The 18,749-nt window shown below is 50.5% G+C and overlaps 2 protein-coding genes across 3 annotated transcripts in view; one reads left to right on the forward strand and one right to left on the reverse strand.

Annotated features, from left to right (window-relative positions):
* Positions 1 to 18,749, reverse strand: part of HADHA (hydroxyacyl-CoA dehydrogenase trifunctional multienzyme complex subunit alpha) — a 541,230-nt gene that overhangs the window by 267,863 nt on the left and 254,618 nt on the right. The window contains exons 11-14 of one of the 2 annotated variants that reach the window (XM_069605578.1): positions 17,057 to 17,166; positions 16,196 to 16,330; positions 15,259 to 15,430; positions 14,804 to 14,890 (exon numbers count right to left, since the gene is read on the reverse strand). In XM_069605578.1, coding sequence (XP_069461679.1) covers positions 14,804 to 14,890; positions 15,259 to 15,430; positions 16,196 to 16,330; positions 17,057 to 17,166 — 504 coding nt within the window. Of the gene's footprint in view, positions 1 to 14,803; positions 14,891 to 15,258; positions 15,431 to 16,195; positions 16,349 to 17,056; positions 17,167 to 18,749 lie in introns of both variants that reach the window. The other variant, XM_069605577.1, reaches the window with a different exon arrangement.
* The window catches only part of HADHB (hydroxyacyl-CoA dehydrogenase trifunctional multienzyme complex subunit beta), a 679,110-nt gene that overhangs the window by 26,721 nt on the left and 633,640 nt on the right, over positions 1 to 18,749 (forward strand). The window lies entirely within an intron of this gene.

Consider the following 18,749-nt stretch of genomic DNA (forward strand, 5'->3'; position numbering starts at 1 on the left):
TTGAGGTGGAAGTCCGACGGCACCTTGGGCATGAAGGAGGGGTGCGTCCTCAGCACTAACCTCGTGTCATGAAAAGTCAAGTATGGAGGCTTGCAAGATAGGGCCTGAAACTCTCCCACTCGTCGTGCAGAGGTGATGGCCACAAGGAACACTGTCTTCCATGACAGGAACTTCAAAGACGCCAAATGCATAGGCTCGAATTGGGCTCCCATGAGCCTGGTCAGCACCACATTAAGCTCCCACGCCGGGCATGGGCCTTCACCGGCGGGAATGATCAGAATAGTCCCTTCATAAATTCCTTTACCAGGCGATGAGACCACAAGGACGCCCGTCCCGTAGTGCTGTTTTATCAGGAGATGGCAGCCAGATGACAATGCATTGCTTACCGTAAAAGCATTTCTGATGGTTGTATCTGCTTAGATTCACATGCTGTGCATAGGTCCGACATCCAGTGGTCACTGCGGAGTATTGCATTTTGTTTTTCGTAGTCGAAAAGGGGACGTCGACAAGGCGTGTCTGTAACACTATCCCTATAGTGACGTGCGTTGTACCCACAATGCCTCACGCGTCGAGGTCCCTCTGTTTGTATTTTTCTGCCCTGAGGGAGCCTTTTAGCCGTGAGTGAGTACAGAAAAGAGAGAAATATATATAAAAGGATGTCTATGTTCCTTCCATCCGAGCGGGGAGGAAGGGTGGGCGCATGTGAATCTAAGCAGATACAACCATCAGAAATGCTTTTACGGTAAGTAATGCATTGTCTTCTGATGTTTGTTAATCTGCTTAGAATCACATGCTGTGCATAGACTAGCGAGCAGTACCCGGAGTTGGCGGTGGGTTATGAGAAGGAACAGTAGAAAAAAGATGTCTTACTACTGCCTGCCCAACCTGGGAATCAGATCTAGAGTGTGCATCTAGACAGTAGTGTTTTGTAAAGGTGTGCACAGAACTCCAGGTTGCCGCTTTGCAGATGGACTCAAGGGGAACATTTGCAATGAATGCTATGGAAGCCCCCGTGCCTCGAGTGGAATGTGGTCTTGGCTTGAAGGGTAGTTCTCTCTTAGCAAGAGAGAAACAGAGAGTGATGCATTGAACAATCCATCTAGATATAGTGGATTTTGAGACCGCATCTCCTTCTCTTCCTGCTGCCACCGAGACAAAGAACTGATTAGTCTTTCTCAGTGGTCTGGTTCTTTCCATGTAGAACATGACAGCTCTGCGTACATCTAGTGTATGCAGACTTTTTTCTCCCGAGCTGGAAGGGTTTTGAAAGAACGTTGGTAGTTCTATAGTTTGGTTTACATGAAATTTCGAGATGAATTTAGGTGCAAACCTTGGGTGTGTGCGTAGAGCCACCTTATCTTTGTGAACTGTTACGAAGGGGTCTAGTACAGAAAGAGCCTGTAGTTCACTTACTCTCCTAATGGAGGTGATAGCTATTAGGAAAGCAGTCTTAAGGGTGATATCTTTAAGAGTTGCCTTGTGCATGGGTTCGAAGGGAGGGCCCATGAGTCTGGAAAGTACCACATTTAAGTCCCATCCGGGAGCTGGGTTAGCTATCGGAGGGTGTATCCTCTTTACCCCCTCCATGAAGGCTTTGATAACTGGTATCTTCCACCACGACACTTTAAGTTGGGAAGTGGTGTATGCAGAAAGTGCCGCTAGGTGGACTTTAATGGAATTGAACACTAAACCTGAATCCAGTAAATGGGTCAAGTATAGAATAATGTCAGTAGGAGAGCAGTCAACTGGGTTGATGCTAGTACCTCTACACCAGATAACGAATCTTTTCCATTTGCTAGAATAGCAGTGTCGAGTATTAGGTTTTCTGGCTTCCCTGAGGATGTCCATACATCTCTGTGGGAGTTGTAAATGTCCAAATTCTATGATCTCAGGAGCCAGGCTGCTAAGTTCATGGTCTGAGGGCATGGATGCAGTGTTCTGCCCTTGTCTTGTGACAGCATGTTGTATGGGCAGGGAAGTTTTACTGGGGGAGATAGGGACATCTCCATCAAGTGAGCGAACCATGGCTGCCGGGCCCACATTGGGGCCACTAGTATCATGGTAGTCTGCTCCTGGTGCATCTTGTGCACCACTTTGTTGAGAAGGGGAGTCGGGGGAAAGGCGTAAACAAATTTCCCTGACCATAGAATCGACAGACCGTTCCCCTTGGACTGGTTCTGGGGGTACCTGGAGGCGTAACTTTGGCATTGTGAGTTTTCCAGAGTTGCGAACAGGTCTATTTCCGGGAATCCCCATTGAGTGAAGACGTCTAAGACGATGTCTTTGTGTAATTGCCATTCGTACTCTCCGGGCAGGGGGAAGTCTCTGCTGAGTTTGTCTGCTAGAAGATTGAGTTCCCCTGGTACATGTTGTGATAGTAGGAACATGTTGTGTCTGAGAGCCCACTTCCATATATTCTGGGACAGTTTGGACAGTCCTGGAGAGTGAGTGCCTCCTTGCTTGTTGAGGTAGTACATGGCTGTGGTGCTGTCTGTGAGGACCATCACTGTCTTTCCTTGTAGCTGTTTCTGAAAGGCTTTCAGTGCTTTGAACACCGCTAGTAGTTCCAGCAGGTTTATATGCTTGGATGCTAAGCTCGGAGTCCACGCTCCGTGGGCCGTCTGATGGGATAGGTGAGCCCCCATCCTGTAAGGGATGCGTCTGTGGTTAGAGTGGCTTCCACTGCGGGTGTGGCAAAAGTTTTCCCTAATAACAGGTTTTCTTTTGTCCACCGCCGTAGCGAGAGAACCAAGGCCTGCGAGACCACCACTAGATCGTCCCATTGTCCGCTGGCCTGACACCACTGGCTGTAGAGCCACTCTTGCATTGGGCGCAGGCGCGCGTGAGGTACCAAATAAATAATACATGACGCCATCATCCCTAGCAAGCGCATTGCTTTGCGTACCGTCACCTCTCGGCCTGCTACATAATGGGGAATCTGAAACAGCATGTTTTGGACCCTCTCGTTGGAGGGGAATACGATGCCGTCCTTTGTTTGAATTAGAGCCCCTAGGAATTGTTTGATTTGGCTGGGGTCTAAGCTGGACTTCTTTTCGTTGATGGAGAAGCCCAGTTGGGACAAAAGGTCTACGGTCTTTTGGGTATTGGAGAAGCATGTTTCGTAAGAATCCCCTGTTATGAGCCAGTCGTCGAGGTAAGGGTATACCGGGATGGATAATCTGCGCAGGTGGGCCGCTGCCACTGCCAGTACTTTCGTGAATACCCTTGGTGCAGATGCTATCCCGAAGGGTAGTACTCTGAACTGGTAGTGTTTGTCCTCTATCTTGAACCTGAGGTATTTTCTGTGCGATGTCAACATTAAAATATGAAAGTATGCATCTTTCATGTCCAGTGTTGTCATGTAATCCCCTTGTGATAACAGTGGGATTACCTCCTGTAAGGTCACCATACGAAACTTTTGGGGTTTGACAAATATGTTCGCTGGGCGCAGATCTAATACAGGGCGCATGGTTAAGTCCTTTTTGGGTACAAGGAAGTACACTGAATAAATACCTTCTGTTACCTGTGATAGGGGGACGGGCTCTATAGCTTCTTTCTTCAGTAGTTCTTCCACCTCTTGAAGAAGAATGGAGAGGTGTTGCGGTGTCATGCGTCGGTTCCATGGGGGTTTGTACTTCGGGGAACCGTTGAACTCGATGCAGTATCCGTGGGCTATGGTGGATAATACCCAACGGTCTGACGTGATTCCCTCCCATGCTGAAAGGAACGATGTTAGCCGGCCCCCGACCGGTGATGCATGGGAGGGGACCCGAATTTTCGGGTCATTTGCTGGTATTGGGCGTGGAACCTCTGGGGCTGGAGCCACGACCTCTTCCTCTGCCACGGCGTTGGCCTCTTTGACTGAACTGGGTGTTACCCTGGTTAGTGGGCCAGTTGGAGCCAGAGTAATATTGTTGTTGGTTCTGCTGCTGTCTTTGGCCACGAAAGGAGCGTTTATTACCATAGCCTCGCCTGTTAGGGGGCCTAGAAATTTGATCAAGAGTCTTGATGGTATCAAACTCTTTTTTAACATGTTCTAGGGCCTCATCTACTGCTTTCCCAAACAGATGCGTCTGTTCAATGGGTTTATTTATGAGGGAGGCTTGGGTTTCGGGCTTAAAACCTGAATTGCGTAGCCAAACGTGGCGTTTGAGAAGTATTCCCTGCACTAGGGAGCGGCCAGCCGTCTCAGCGGCATCTAGGGAGTTCTTAACGATGCCCTGGTTTACCAGTGTGCCCTCTGATATTATAGCTAGCAGGCGAGAACGCAGAGGTTCAGGTGCTTCCTCTGCTTCGCTGCGCAGCTTGTTCCACTGTGCATCTGCGTAGCTAGCTAAAAGTGAGTTGTTATTAGCAATTCTAGTAGAGAAGGCGGCGGAGGTCGTGATTCTCTTCCCCAGTGCGTAGAGTTTTTTGCCTTCTTTGTCTGGAGGTGCCTCACTAGTGGATAGTGGCACCCCTGCTCTTTTTCTTGTGTTGGTAACCACAAGGGAGTCCGGAATAGAGTGTCCTCTGATGTATAAAGGGTCAGAGGATGAAGGGCTGAAGAGCTTTTCTATTCTAGGGTTGACCCCTCTTACTAAAGCTGGGTTAGTAAGGGAAGGAGAAATTCTTCTTTTAATAGAAGCCAGGAGTGGAATAGATTGGCTAACAGGGGCTTTTTCTTTGATGACTTTTTCTACAAAGTCAATGTCTGGAAGAGTTTCCCCTGTATCAATTTCAAAATGCGCTGCTGCCTTGCGCAATAGTGCATTGAGGGAAGGTTGGTCATCTATGGGAGAGGAGTTCCCATGTGAATCCTTGAGAGGAGAAGGGAGAAAGGCATCAGGGTCTGAATGTACTGATGGGGATTGCCAAGGCTGCACTGACGGTGAATGCCAGGGCTGCGAGGTAGCTGTATCCTCTTCAAAACCTGTAGCAGTGGTGTAAGGATCTTCTTCGAACCCCTCTTCCTCAAGTTCTACCTCTTCTTCTCCACCCAAACACTCATCTTCTTGGAGGTATTGCTCCTCCTCAGTGAGGTCAACCAGCCTAGGAATCTTGACTCTAGGGTCATCCTGTGGCCATTCTCTTTGTCTTTTGTGAGTGGGTGGGTCTTGGTTTCCTAGAAACCTTTCCATTTTCTCCATGCAAGAATGGAGTCTTTCAAGGGTCTCATGGGGTACCCCTGAATAGTCTAGAGGGGGGAAATTAGTGTTTTCGCCTTCGAATCGTTTCGAACGCTCCCACAACGTCGACGAGAGGTTCCAGTCTCCTTCTGAAAAGCCTTCAGGTAGTTCGGAAGCGTCCTTTGGAGAAAGGGGCAGTTCCTGGCTACTTTTATGTTTTTTCGACGCGGTATTCGACGTTTGTTTCGTCGTCCGCGTACGTTTGTCTTCGGCGACAATTCTCGCTAGGCTCTCGACCACGATTTTGTCCGTCGAGGGCTCTGGTGTCGACGTTGTGTGCGTTGCGCGTTGTACCTCGACGGTCGCTCTATGGAGCGTTGCGTCGGATGTTTTTGGGGTAGCGCCCGTGTTAGATGGAAGCCCAATCGCTGGTCGCGGCTGCGTTTGCGGGTGGGGCTTGTGACCTTTACGGTCTGCGGTAGACGCCGGAGTGCCCTGCGTCCCCTTCGGCGCTGATGGATCCTTCGTTCTCGACGAAGAAGAGCCGTGGGTAGTGTGTTTAGCCTTATGGGGTTTGTGTGCGTCCTTGTCGCCGGGGTGTTCATCCCCATAAGCAGGGCGTGAGCCGAGCCCGTCGGGGACGGACGACGAGGAGCGCTCCTTCTGGGGGTTCATGACTTCCGTAACGGACGTCGAGTTATCGCACTCCTCGTCACTTTCAGTAACAGCGGCAGCGGGTGAGGAAACGGACTTCGACATCGCGTAGTCCGCCCACCTCTTAACCCTACGTTCTTTAAGAGTCCTGGGTTTTAAGAGCTTGCAGGCTGCACAGCTGTTCTCTATGTGATCGAGGGGTAAGCAACGATTACAGAGCTTGTGCTTATCTTTCCAAGTATATTTGCCCCTGCAGCCTGGGCAAAACTTAAATGGTGTCCTCTCCATAGCTGAGGCAATAATAGCTGGCGATAACAACCCCAAGGGAAAGAAAGGGGAGAAAGAAAGACATTCTCAAAGAGAAGAGACAAAGTTCTAACTCTCCCTACTGTAAGTTGGCCGTCGAGGCCAGGCCACGTGTTCGGCAGCGCCGAAGGATCTCCTCCGCTCTTCCTCTCCGTCGAAAATCAGTTCGGCGGAGAAACAGCTTCACAGCTAACGTCGAGGGGGAGGGATCGTTGTCAGTATATTAAGTTATGACAAAAGGACCGAGGTCCGTGGCAAGTATAGCAATGTCTCTCTAGGAGCTCCGCGAAAGGCGACCAGAAACTGGGCGGAAAAAAACAATCTGAGGGACCTCGACGCGTGAGGGATTGTGGGTACAACGCACGTCACTATAGGGATAGTGTTACAGACACGCCTTGTCGACGTCCCCTTTTCGACTACGAAAAACAAAATGCAATACTCCGCAGTGACCACTGGATGTCGGACCTATGCACAGCATGTGATTCTAAGCAGATTAACAAACATCAGAAGTATTTTTATGGAGGCGTGAGCCAGTACAGCGACAGTAGGTACGGCAGCACTCGAGGGGCCGTAATCCGCAGAGGGTTAATGTTCTGTGCACGGCACCAGACAGAGAACCTCTTCCATTTATGACCGTAACACTTGAGAGTTGAGGCCGCCCTGGCCTTTGCAACAACCTCTGCAATCAGCCGGGATATCGTACCCTCCAAACTCTAGTGCTGCAGGAGCCAGGCCTGCAAGTTCAGCGACTGTGGGTCGTGATGGAGAATGGCGCCTCCTTCTCTGGAGAGAAGATCCGCGTCCGCCGGCAGCTTGACTGGTGGGGACGTTGACAAGTCCAGAAGGTCCGGGAACCAGATCTGCCTCGGCCACGCCGGTGCGACGAGGATCATCCTGCACCTGGACTTCTTGAGCTGGTTGATGAGGCGGAGCAGCAATGGCAACGGAGGGTACGCATATAGAAACAGGCCGTCCCAAGGGAACGAGAAAGCATTGCCCATGCTCCTCGGCTGGGGGAACCTGCTGGCGAACCTCTGGCACTTGGCATTCGTCGCCGTCGTGAACCGGTCGATCTGGGGTGTGCCCCATCGTTGGAAGAGTCGATCCACTTGGTCCGGTCGCAGTTCCCACTCGTGGTACGAGCGCGGCTCCCTGCTGAGTGAGTCCGCGATGGTGTTTTTTTATTCCTGCCAGGTGCAAGGGATCCAAAAACATCCCCTGGGCGATGGCCCAGTGCCACAGATCCTGGGCCTCCTTGAATAGGGCAGGGGATCTGGTGCCTCCTTGCTTCCGTATATAGAACATCGTGGTGGTGTTGTCGGTGAAGATCCTCACCACTTTGCCCTTGAGGGACGGAAGGAACGACTTGAGAGCCCAGAACGCTGCTGGGAGCTCCAGAATGTTGATGTGGAGAGACCGCTCCTCTGGGAGCCAAAGGCCTCTTGCGTCCGACCCTCCAAAGAGGCGTCCGTCGTCACCGTCTCCTGAAACGCCGGGGTTTGAAATTCTGTGCCTGTCGTGAGGTGAGCACGGATGCCCCACCATAAGATCGCTCGACGGAACTCCTTGTCGAGAGGGATCCTGTCCTCGAAACAGCCCCTCGCCTAAAGCCAGCGGGCGTCGAGGAACTCCTGTAGCAGACGCATCCGAAGTCTGCAAGGGGGCACAAGATAGATGCACGAGGACATCATACCGAGGAGGGACTTGATGGACCTCACCCTGGCCACGTCCGTAGTTGGCAGGTGCCGCACCTTGCCCAGGATGGTCTTGGTCCTCTCCTCTGAAGGGGAGGCCAATTGCCCCACTGTATCGAGCTTCGCTCCCAGCAACAGTGCTATCTGCGATGGAACCAGGTGGGATTTGGGTTAGTTGATGGTGAACCCCAGCTCTGTGAGCAACCGGACGGACCTCGCCGTGTGTTCGACGGCGAGTTCTTGTCCTTACCCGGATTAGCCAGTCGTCCAGGTAGGGGTAAACGTGGATCCCCTGCAGACGCAGCCGCGCCGCCACTGGTGCCAGGCACTGCGTGAATACCCTGGGTGCCGACTTTAATCTGAACGGTAGGGCCCTGAATTGGTAGTGGCGTCCCTGAACCACGAACCTGAGGAACTTCCTGTGCCTTTTTAGAATAGGGATGTGGAAGTAAGCATCCTCTAGGTCCAGCACGTGCTGGAGGGTGACCATCTTGAGTTGAGGGACGTGATTCTCCTTCCTGGCCAGGGAACGAATGCGAGGGCACTTTTGGAATTCCAACGAGTGCCCGTTGGCCAGGGTGTGCAACACCCAACGGTCGGTGGAGATGGACTCCCACACGCTGACAAACTTTGTCAGCCGGCCTCCCAACGGGGTGCTTTGGTGGGGGCCCGACAACCCGGCCGGGTCAGTCTTGCTTGGAGGCGGCCTTGCCGCCTTGGCCTCCTTGGCAACGGCGGCGGGACCACACCCTTGCTTGCTGCGACCTCTGTAGGCCTCCTGGGAAGAGGAGCGGGCCGCCTGGCGGTGGAGGAGCCACCGCTGGATCCTTTGGAGGCACCCTGTCGCTGTTGAAGCACCCCCAGGGCCCGGGCCATCTCAGAGTCGGTCTTGATGGCCTGTAGAGACTCATCCACCGCCTTACCAAAAAGGTTGTTGCCGTCGAACGGCATGTCCAACACGTTGGTCTGGACGTCCTGGCAAAAGTCTTTCGCCTTGAACCATCCTCGTCGTCGGAGGCAAACTCCGTTGCCCAGTTGGCGAAATCCGGCATCGGCAATGTCCGTTGCCACCGTTATGGCGTGATCCGACGCCACCTCGCCTTCCTGCAGAATTTCTAGGGCCTCCGCCCTTTTGTCATCAGGCAGGAAGTCTAGCAGGGGAGCCATCTTGAACCAGAGCTCCCTGTCGTAGCTGGCCACGATAACTAAGGCATTGGCCGCCTTAATTGTCGCCGCCGCCGAGATGACTCGTTGTCCCATAGAGTCCAACTTCTTGCCCTCGCTGTCTGGCGGGGAAGTGGAGGTTGAAGCCGCCGCACCCGCTGCCTTCTTCTTAATAGCTGCCGAGACGACAGAGTGCGGCGTGGGCTGGGCCCTGAGGCACAAGGGGGGTGGCATCAGGGACTCGGTACTTCTTCTCGCGGCTGGTGTCGTGGAAGGGTTCTTGAGGACAGCAAGCCCCTCGTCCCAGATGTCGCAAGTAAAGGCACCGCGAGGACTGTCTTCCTCTTGGCCTCTCGTCGTTGGTACAGAAACCCTTCCTTTTTCTGTTCTTCAGGGCAGAGCTGGAAGAGCTCGGATGCCCTGGTTATCATGGCGTGGAAGGAGCCAATTTCGTTGGCTGGAGAGGCCCGCGGGCGGGGGGGGGGGATTGGGGTGGGTTGACGACGGGATGTCTGCTGTGTCATCGCCACCGTCATTGTTCGTCCCCATCGCTGTATCCTCTCTAGGGTCCGGCGTGGGGGATGAGGTGTCCACCGGTCTCACAGGCACGAAGGGCGGAGCGGGGTGGACTCTCCTCCGCTTGTTCGGAGGGCTTCCCGACGGGCCTGGTTCTGGATCCTCCGTCGGGGTCCGTGGTAATCTAGTCCATCTCGGTGCATAAGGATTGGATTGCCAACAAAATGGCCGCCGAGCTATCCTAGGGCTAGGGCAATGGCTGCGACGGACGAGATGGCCGCTCCACTGGGCCACGTTCGTCGTTGCCATCTTCGATCACGTCAGCAGGGACCCCCCCCCCTGGGATCGAACCTTCTCGAACCTCTCGCTGAGGCCTAAGGACCTCTCGTTGAGGCCCTTCTCGGTTTCCACCCCCCCCTCTTTTTCAGCCGGGGGCTTCACGGGGGTCTTAGCGATGGGCTGGAAAGAGGAAACCCTCCACGGTGGCAGGGGTACTCTGGGCCTGGAGGGCGTTTCCACGGGCATAGTCTCAGCCGGCTTTGCCAGGGTCGCAGCGACCACTTCGGTAGAGGCCTTTGCCGGGTGGATCAAAGCCCTCACCACCTTAGGTGCGTCCTGGGCCTTCGTCTTGGGGTGAGGGTCAGCGCCTTGCTCCCCCTTCGAGATCGACCGGGTCCGCTCCAGCGGCCTATTCGGGTTGTTGGATTTCCTCTTCCCCCAACCATAGCGCTGGCTCATGGTCGAACGTGCCGGGGAAGTAGCACCCTGCTTGGCAAACAAAGAGCCCGACCTTTCGGTGCTCATGGTGCCCGCGGACTCGCGGTGCTTGGTCTTTTGTTGGGCCCCCGTCGCCGGGCGCCCTCACAGGACTTAGAAGCCCGCTCAGACTTCTTCTTCGCCTTATCACCTGCTGTGCCCTTCTCCAGCCAGGCGGCGAGGCGGGAACGACGATCTTGTTTGGTCCATTCCGAAAGGTTCTTGCAGAACGCACAGTCTTTCTCCACATGCGTCTTGTCCTCATGAAGGCAGTAGAGACATAGCGAATGCTCGTCCTCTTGAAAACGTTCTGTAATCCGCATCCAGGGCAGCACCTGAACAGCTTGGATTCGGGCGTTGAGCTTCCCTTGTCCTGAGCCATGTCCGTCAAGGTAGGCCGCAGATCTTCCGGAATCCTTCAAGAAGTATAAACTCGACGAAAACTTCACCCTTGAGGGGCGTAGAAGAATTCCGAAACGGGTCCCCGTTACTGGAAGTAGAAACGGTGGAGCTTGAGGCTCGATTAAACCGAAAAAATTAGAAAATCTGAAAAAATGTGAAAACGCAGTAAGTAAAAAAACTCAAGCGCTAAACACGAGGACTCCCAACACTTGAGCGTGCAGTAAAAATCTGAGGATGGCTGCCAGAGGCGGGGCTTAGGGAGAGGGCAGTCATTGGCTGGGGAAGTATGACCCAGAGATCAGTGATTGCTTACTACTAAGAAAGACAGATCAGAAACGGAACTGATACTGATTTATTCTTTACCGATGATTCCCAGCCTGACGACGGGGAGTATTCATGAGCATGTGAATCCATGCCAGACCCCATGCTGGTTTTTTTAAGCCCTTAGTAGGACTTCAGAAAAACTGTCCCAACAGCTACCCCTACCTGTGAGTTAAGCCTTGTAGCTTGGTCCACACTCCCTACCTTGAGAGGTTTGGCTTCCCTTTGTCAGGTGTTTTAACCTCAAATTATGGCTAGTCATTGCAGAGCCCTTAGCACACCTAGCTGTGAAGCAATGGATTGTTGAACACGGGCAGATTTTAATAGAGGGACAATAACATGGATACAACTAGAACAGAATGAAGGCACAACTTGGGAGGGCACTGTGCTGCTGGAAATGCATCGGAGGGACAGGGCCTCCGTGTCCTTTACTGCTTTTTATCGTGTGGTCTGTCGTGTTTTCCGCACAGGAGTTCATGTGGGACTCCTGGCGGTGCAGCTCTCTTTTGGTTTGGTGAACTGACCCGTGGGATACCTTTATGGCACCCATGGGTAGGGGTACAACCGTGTGCCCCTAGTGTATGTCTGGGCACCTCTGTGTGACCCACAGAGCAGGGTACGGGCTGGTGGCAGCTCCGTGCTGAAAGGACTGGTGCCCTGAGCGTCCTCCATTTTGGGATGCCCAGGCCCTGTCATTGGAATCGGTAGATTCCTGATGGAGACAAAATGGCCCCCATGGCCCCTTGCCTGCCAACACCTGTTACCTTGATCTTCCCGAACTCCCGGGAAGCCCTGCCTCTGGTCCCTTCCCCCTGGCTGCTTGTTGGGTGGAAGTTCCATATATGGTAGTGTGGGGAGGTGCCGACCAGACTTATTGCCGACCCATTAACTGCGGCGTGCCTCAGGGCTCCTGCGTCTCACCTACCTTGTACAACATCTTTACGAAGCCCCTTTTCGATGATCTTGATGATCTAGGTATCACCTACACCAAATATGATACCCAGATCCTCATCCCGTTGACGGGGGATTATGATAAGGATTTGGCCTTTGTAAACAGAGTCTACCTCTTCATCCAGGCATGGATGGCCTCCCACGGACTATGCCTGAATGATGACAAAACAGAACTCCTCATTCTTGGCACTGCAGCTAATATTAACAAACTTGGCCAAAATTACTCATTTGTAATTGACCATAACATCATCGCTGTGGCCAAGGAGGTAAAAACTCTTGGCTTTTACCTAGACTCATCATTATCATTCAAAAAACAGGTAAACGCATTGGCCTCCGCCACTGCCTACCTGTAAACTCATCCGAGCAGCCAAACCTTTCCTAACGCCCAATAACTGTTACCCTGGCCAGAGCATTGATTTTATCCAAGCTGGATTACTGCAACGCCCTCTATGTAGGCAGTAATAAATATATCATAAATAAAATCCAAATCCTACAAAATAACGCCCTAAGAGCTGCCCTAAGTCTCCCTAAGAAAGCCCATATCTCTGACACTAGAATATCTGTCAACTGGCTCTCCACAAAAGATAAGATCTTCCTTAAATCTGTATCCCTGACACACAAATGCCTCCATGACCTGGCCCCTAAATTCCTTTCTACGAGATTCTCTAGACAGGTTTCCGACCGCCCTTCCAGGAGCGCAAATGCCAACTTACTACTAGTCCCAAGATTCAAACGCACGCTGACAGGAGGGAGTAGCTTCCCTGTCAAAGCAACAATTCATTGGAAGTCATTACCGCCACCTCTACGAAAAGACCTCCCTTATCTTCAGTTCAGGACGAATAATATCCAATGGATCAAGGAGCATGATAATACTCTCCGATATCCATGCCAACTTCACTTAAATTTGATCGTGTGAACACTAGTAGTTGCCCAGGCTCAATGTGAACACTAGTAGGTTTTCATGTTTTTGTACACTTGTTAGTCTCTCATTATGTGCCATAGGTATCTGCTACTTATGCTGTCTTTGTGTCCCTATTGTAACTCATGGGACGTTATTTAATGTGCTATATGTAACCAAGCTATACAATCCTCTTGCTATTCTCGCGCCTTGTTACCCTTTGGGTTATGTGCGCATTATAAATAATAAACAAACTGGCTGGAGCCTTCTCAACGACCGTATGTTGTGGGTATGCCTATGGGTGGGACCTGGGTGAATGGAGTGTGTGACGAATATACATTCTATGTTGTGGCTGTCTGGTGGTTGACACAATGGTTGAGACAGCCCTGCCCGAAACTGGTATGAATGCAGCGTGGAGTGTTGAATGGCTACTTGTCCCAATACACAACTTGTTGTGACTGTCTGGAGAGAAGTGAATGGCCTGAATACCTTGTGTCCCTGATTGGCTGCCTGCATGAATGAATGACCGTAGTCATGATTGGATGCTTGAGTGTGACCCCACGGAATGAATGGGAGATCAACAGTATATCTTGGGACCTCTCACTGCTAGGAATCGTGTTCAGAAGCTGAAGTCCACTACGACAAGTAACTGGAATAACTGAAGCTTGATCCTGAAGCCCTGCTGGACAAGAAGAATTGCTGTTGCTCTCCTTCACAATCTGAAAGCTACTGTGCTTCAAGAACTGACCCAGAGAGGACCTGGTAAGGCACCCCCTTCCCGAGCTACGAGGGACCATCGTGCACAGCTGATCTTTGCCTAAGCTCCCTGGTAGACAGACCTTCGACAGGCTGCCAACCCGATATGGGAACTGCTGCGGAACTCCAAGGAGAAGCGCCTGGACTGTTGTTCGCCAATGTCGCCGACCGCCGTCGCTGACTGGAGCCGCCATGCTCCCGTTGCCTAAGAACTTCCTGATCCAAGGGCGCTCGGGTCCACATCGTCGCCGCTGTATCCTGCTAGAGAAAGCCTGACCCTCGACGCGCTGAGGAGCATCCACCGGTGGGTTTCCCGCCACCCAAAGACCACAGAGACGCTGACGACTCGCCGGCCTTGCTGGGCCACAGTTCTTCAACTCTGTGGTCCAGAACTTTCGACACCGAGGTGCCCCGCACGCCTCTTCCTTGCAGGACGGTTACGCTTCCCCGTTAACGAGCACCGCTAGGAACGACGCGGCCACTTCACAGTCGTAGCTCGACCTGTTCTCCGTCGGACGTTCGACGACCCCCGAATCCTGCCTGAAAGGGAGGACACTCAAGAAGGGTTGTCGATTTCCCTGACGAGGAACGCTACAACGCCAGGTACTTAGGGGTTTCAGAACTATTGGAAAGTCTAAGTGTGAACAATATATGGACTGGGCTTGCATCTTTCTTCTACAGGTTGCCCAGGTTTTGGGGGGGGGATCTCCACACAGAGCTGTGTTTAACGGTAGTTACCAGTATTCTGCCTATTGCTCAACCATCTTGCTTTCCTTCCTGTCTCTACTGCCGGTTTCCTCTTTATTTTGATCTGTGTGTCATTCTGACCGTATAAACTTGAATAAGATCTAATAACTTTAGTGGTACCACTTTAGAATTGTACATATTTACCATTGTTGATTTTTGGAGTACAAAGTGAGTTATCGTGTATATGACCTTGAATATTAATTATATAAAGACTGTTTTAATCGATACAGTGTGTGGACATTCCTTCGTGGGTGCTCGGGGACTACACTGTACTTAAGAACAAGCTCGCATCACCTGAGAAGCTACGCCTTGATTGCACGACTACGTTACCATAATAGAGAAACTTGGCAGGGCTCCCTGTGCCTCCCCTCTACCCTATAGAGAGCGGAAGTGCAGACCCCCCTCCGGTCTTTACAGGCACGGAGAAGGGAATACAGGCAGCTGATATAGGTTAGGCAGGGAAAAGGCATAGCGTAGTAATAATTGGAATTCATCACACAAAGCCAAGTGACGGAGAGGGTGGTACGCACCTTATCAGGTCTCTTACTGACAGCAGCAATCTGGGCTATTGGGAGAGCAGATGTGTTGCTGGCAAAGATGCAGTGGGGAGAAACCACCTATAGAAGCAATGACACAATGTGAGATGTTTGTACAGTAGCGCACCACACAGCTAAAAGGCTACAGAATGCCAATTTATATGACAATGATTATCTAATGGATTAGCCAGGCTATACAGCACCTCCTCAAATGCAGGATATGCTATGTCCTTGGACCTAGACACTACATCCTTTCAAAGCAATATGAAAAATAAAAAAGTCAGTTGATACAGAAAATGCAGGAGTTGAGCACTATGAATGATTTATCATGAACACCAAGAGCACCCCCATGATCTGCCTCTATGGTAAACAATAGCTACTGAAGCACAACAGAACAGTTGCACAACAAGCTGAAAGACGGAATAAATACGTGCAAAAGCCAAACTCACTGCTTCCACCTCCTGCAACACTTTGTGTTTGATTTTGAGGTCTTCAAACACTGCCTCGATCACCATGTCTGCCTTGTCAAAGCCCTTATAATCCAGCTGCCCTGTCAGGTGGCTGATGATGCTGTCGCGCTCAAACGACGTCAGGTTCCTCTTCCTCACTTTGTCATTGAGTCTGTTTGAAACAGAAATGATGCTTGAGCACATTTTAGATGTCCATGGTCTCCCCCAGCCAATTAGTTTCACGGCATGCCCATCAAACTGCATGGCATTTGACAGTCTATGATGCTGCAACAGAAACATCTTCCATTCCTTTCCTTGACTGTATGACAGTCATCCTTTCCCAATGTACACTAATGTTTTTTTGGGTACAATCTGGAGGTTTCCAGTCTCTAATTACTGTGTAGCAATTTATATTCTAATGTTATTAGTATTTTTATTGCAAAATATATATTTTATACAAAACAATATTTTTATACAAAACAATGGCTCTATGAGCAAGACGAAGAGCTGACCACCATGTGGTAATCATCCACTGCATGCTCTACAACCCTATCCACTGCTGTATTGTTTGGTGACGACTCTGTATGTTTATTTACTATGCAATTGTAATCTATCTCTCTGTTAACCTTTGAAACCCTTCTAAACATGCGCCCTGATGCCTTTGGGCAGGCTGCGCAATATAAATAAATAAATACAAATACAAAATACAAATATCTTCATTTTACCATTGAACCGTTTTTCCAAATAGAGCTCATTTAAATATTTTAGCTTTTAGCAATAAACTTGCAGACTTTAAGCCCCAGGGCACACTACAACATTTTTTCACAAAAAAAAAAATTCAAAATAATGCTATTTGGTGTGGTACTGATGCAGCTGGGAAGAAAACACATAGGAATTAACCCCAACCAAGAGAAGATCCCTAAGAGCAAATACTCACCCTTTGTAGACCTGCTGCTGTCCTCTTGCCAAGCCCTCCATAGTGGTGTCTTTCAGAATGGTCTGTAAACCTTTATCGACAGAGACTTGGGCCACACCAGCACCCATGAGGCCGGCTCCCAGGACGGCAAGCTTCCTGCAAGCAAAAGAAGGCCTAATGCAGACGAGACGGTGATAATCAACAGGATGGCCACAAGGTATAGTGCCTCACTTGCATTCAACTAACTTCTAAACAGACCCTGAGGAGTATCAGCTGAGTAAGCATTCTGCAAGAGCCAGCCACAGACCAACCATTAATAGTTCTAGTCGTTCGGCCCACAAGAGCTGCCTAGTTTTATTGGTCAGCAAACTGTTGGTCCCCATCTTTCATGGGTCAGAAGTTAAACAGGTATGCAAAATGCTTTCCGATTTGTTCTCAGTGTTTAGCAGCTTTAGCCCAAGCATTTCCACCAGATTTTTGTTATTCGTAGATTACCGCCAACCTATGCAGACAAACTACTTCACCAGAGAAATATTTCCATACCCGCCCCTGTTTCTACACTGAAAGACCATTCAACCCTGACAATTTAGCGACACTTCGGTGTCACTAGGAATAATCTCAGCAAAATTACATGTGGATGTTTTTAGAAAGCAAGCAAAACCATCCCATCACCATGCAGTGGACTCACCTCTCCAACGACACAATGCAACTCCCACACATTGGTACCAGAGAAATAAAGAACAAACGTGATTAAAAATAAGTCTTGCGTCATTGCTTCCATCTCTGAGCTGTTCCACTGCACAGGCCTCATGTTATTACACCTCATGCTTCTCGAGTACACAGGCAACTTCATCAGATTTCAAAACGCTAATCGGTACTTACTGGACCTCTTTTTTAGGTGCGCCAAACTTATTCTTCTTGCACTGAACCTGCCCATGGTAGAGTCCAATCAAAGCTTTGGACTCGTTTGTCATGGCAAGCTCCCCAAATTTCTAGAGAAGGAGAAAAGGAGAGAAGGGGTGTAAGCCAGCATTCAAACTTATTTCATAAAACCAATTTTAAAAATGAATAGTGCAGATGAACAATGCACCAGAGACTAGCATCTAAAGACACTGGGAGAAGGTTAAATAGGCTTTATCAGAGCCTCATAAGCATTAGCAGGTTTGTTTGGATTAACCATACTGCCGAAGACAAACAATAGACATTGTGAGGGAAATGTGAGGCAGACAACTTGGTGAAGGTTCTTCATGAGATGCCATTTTATCAACTTAGCGAGGTGTTTATCAAACCCTTCTATCATTACACTAAAGGGAATTTCCCTGTCTCCCGTAATTCAAAATAAATTATAAGTTACTCACTGTAGTGCTTAACGTATTCTTAGTCCCCTTTCCTCCATACTGTATGGGAGTCCCTTCCAAGTGACGGGAGACAGAACCTTTTTCACCATAAAAAACCTTTGCCCCTATAAATTTAGAGGGGCGGGCCAGGGAGCATGCGCTGCCCCGACTCCAGCGCCACACCTCAGTCACCATTGACGCGTTGACAATAGTTTTAACACTGCCTAATGACATCAGTATTATTAGGGGGGAGGTTGGTGGGACGTATGGAGGAAAGGGGACTATGGACTAAGAGTATGTTAGTCACTACGGTGAGTAACATAACTACTCTTACATTCCATCCCCTTTTCTCCATACTGTATGGGCGATTACAACAGATTGTAGCCCCAGGGTGGAGAGGAGACCCCCTCCTTAAGCAAATAGGTTCCCGAGAACCGCCGGTCCGAAAGCGACTTCAGACCTAGAGCCGGAATCCAAACATTAATGCTTACAGAAAGCCGATGGAGACCTAAGTGGCTGCCCTGCTTATGACTTGCCAAGGGACATTGCGTTGGAATGCGATAGCAGTTGCCTTGGCCCTGACTGCATGGGCATGCATGTTGGCCGGGAGTGGCTTCTGCTGACCCTCATACGCCTCTTTGATGGCAGAGACCATCCAGCAGGATATGGAAGCCTTTGAGGCATGATAGCCTGGCCTCGAGTAGCCGAACGTGACGTCCGACTTGCAGAAGCCCATGGTCCTATACAAGTAGAACTTTAGGGAACTCTGACATCCATGCAGTGCAGCACCCTCTGTGCATCATCCTTGGGATCGGGAAAGAACGTAGGAAGGACCATTTCCTCGTTCAAGTGAAATGCAGATGGAACCTTGGGCAGAAATGCCGGGTGCGTCCGCATGACTACCTGGTCCTTGTGAAAGGTGGAATGGTTCAGAGGCGATCAGCGCCTGAATCTCGCTGACTCTGCGAGCCAAGGTAAGACCGACTAGTAAGGCAGTCTTGATGGTGACCAGCCTAATGTCCATGGACGCCATTGGCTCAAATGGTTTGTGTGCCAGGGCGCCCAAGACTATGTTAAGGTCCTACACAAGGTGCGGACTCTTGACGGGCGGGTAGAGCCTAGAGATGTTTGAAGATGGGGTTGGAGGAGGAAAATATGCCTTCCTCTGAGTTCCTGTAAACCCCAATGGCTGCAAGGTATGTACGACAGGTGTCTACCTGTACCCCCGAAAAAGCGAG

This window comes from Ambystoma mexicanum, chromosome 4p (genome assembly GCF_040938575.1).
Source record: "Ambystoma mexicanum isolate Mex_15411 chromosome 4p, UKY_AmexF1_1, whole genome shotgun sequence".
Classification (NCBI taxonomy): Eukaryota; Metazoa; Chordata; class Amphibia; order Caudata; family Ambystomatidae; genus Ambystoma; species Ambystoma mexicanum.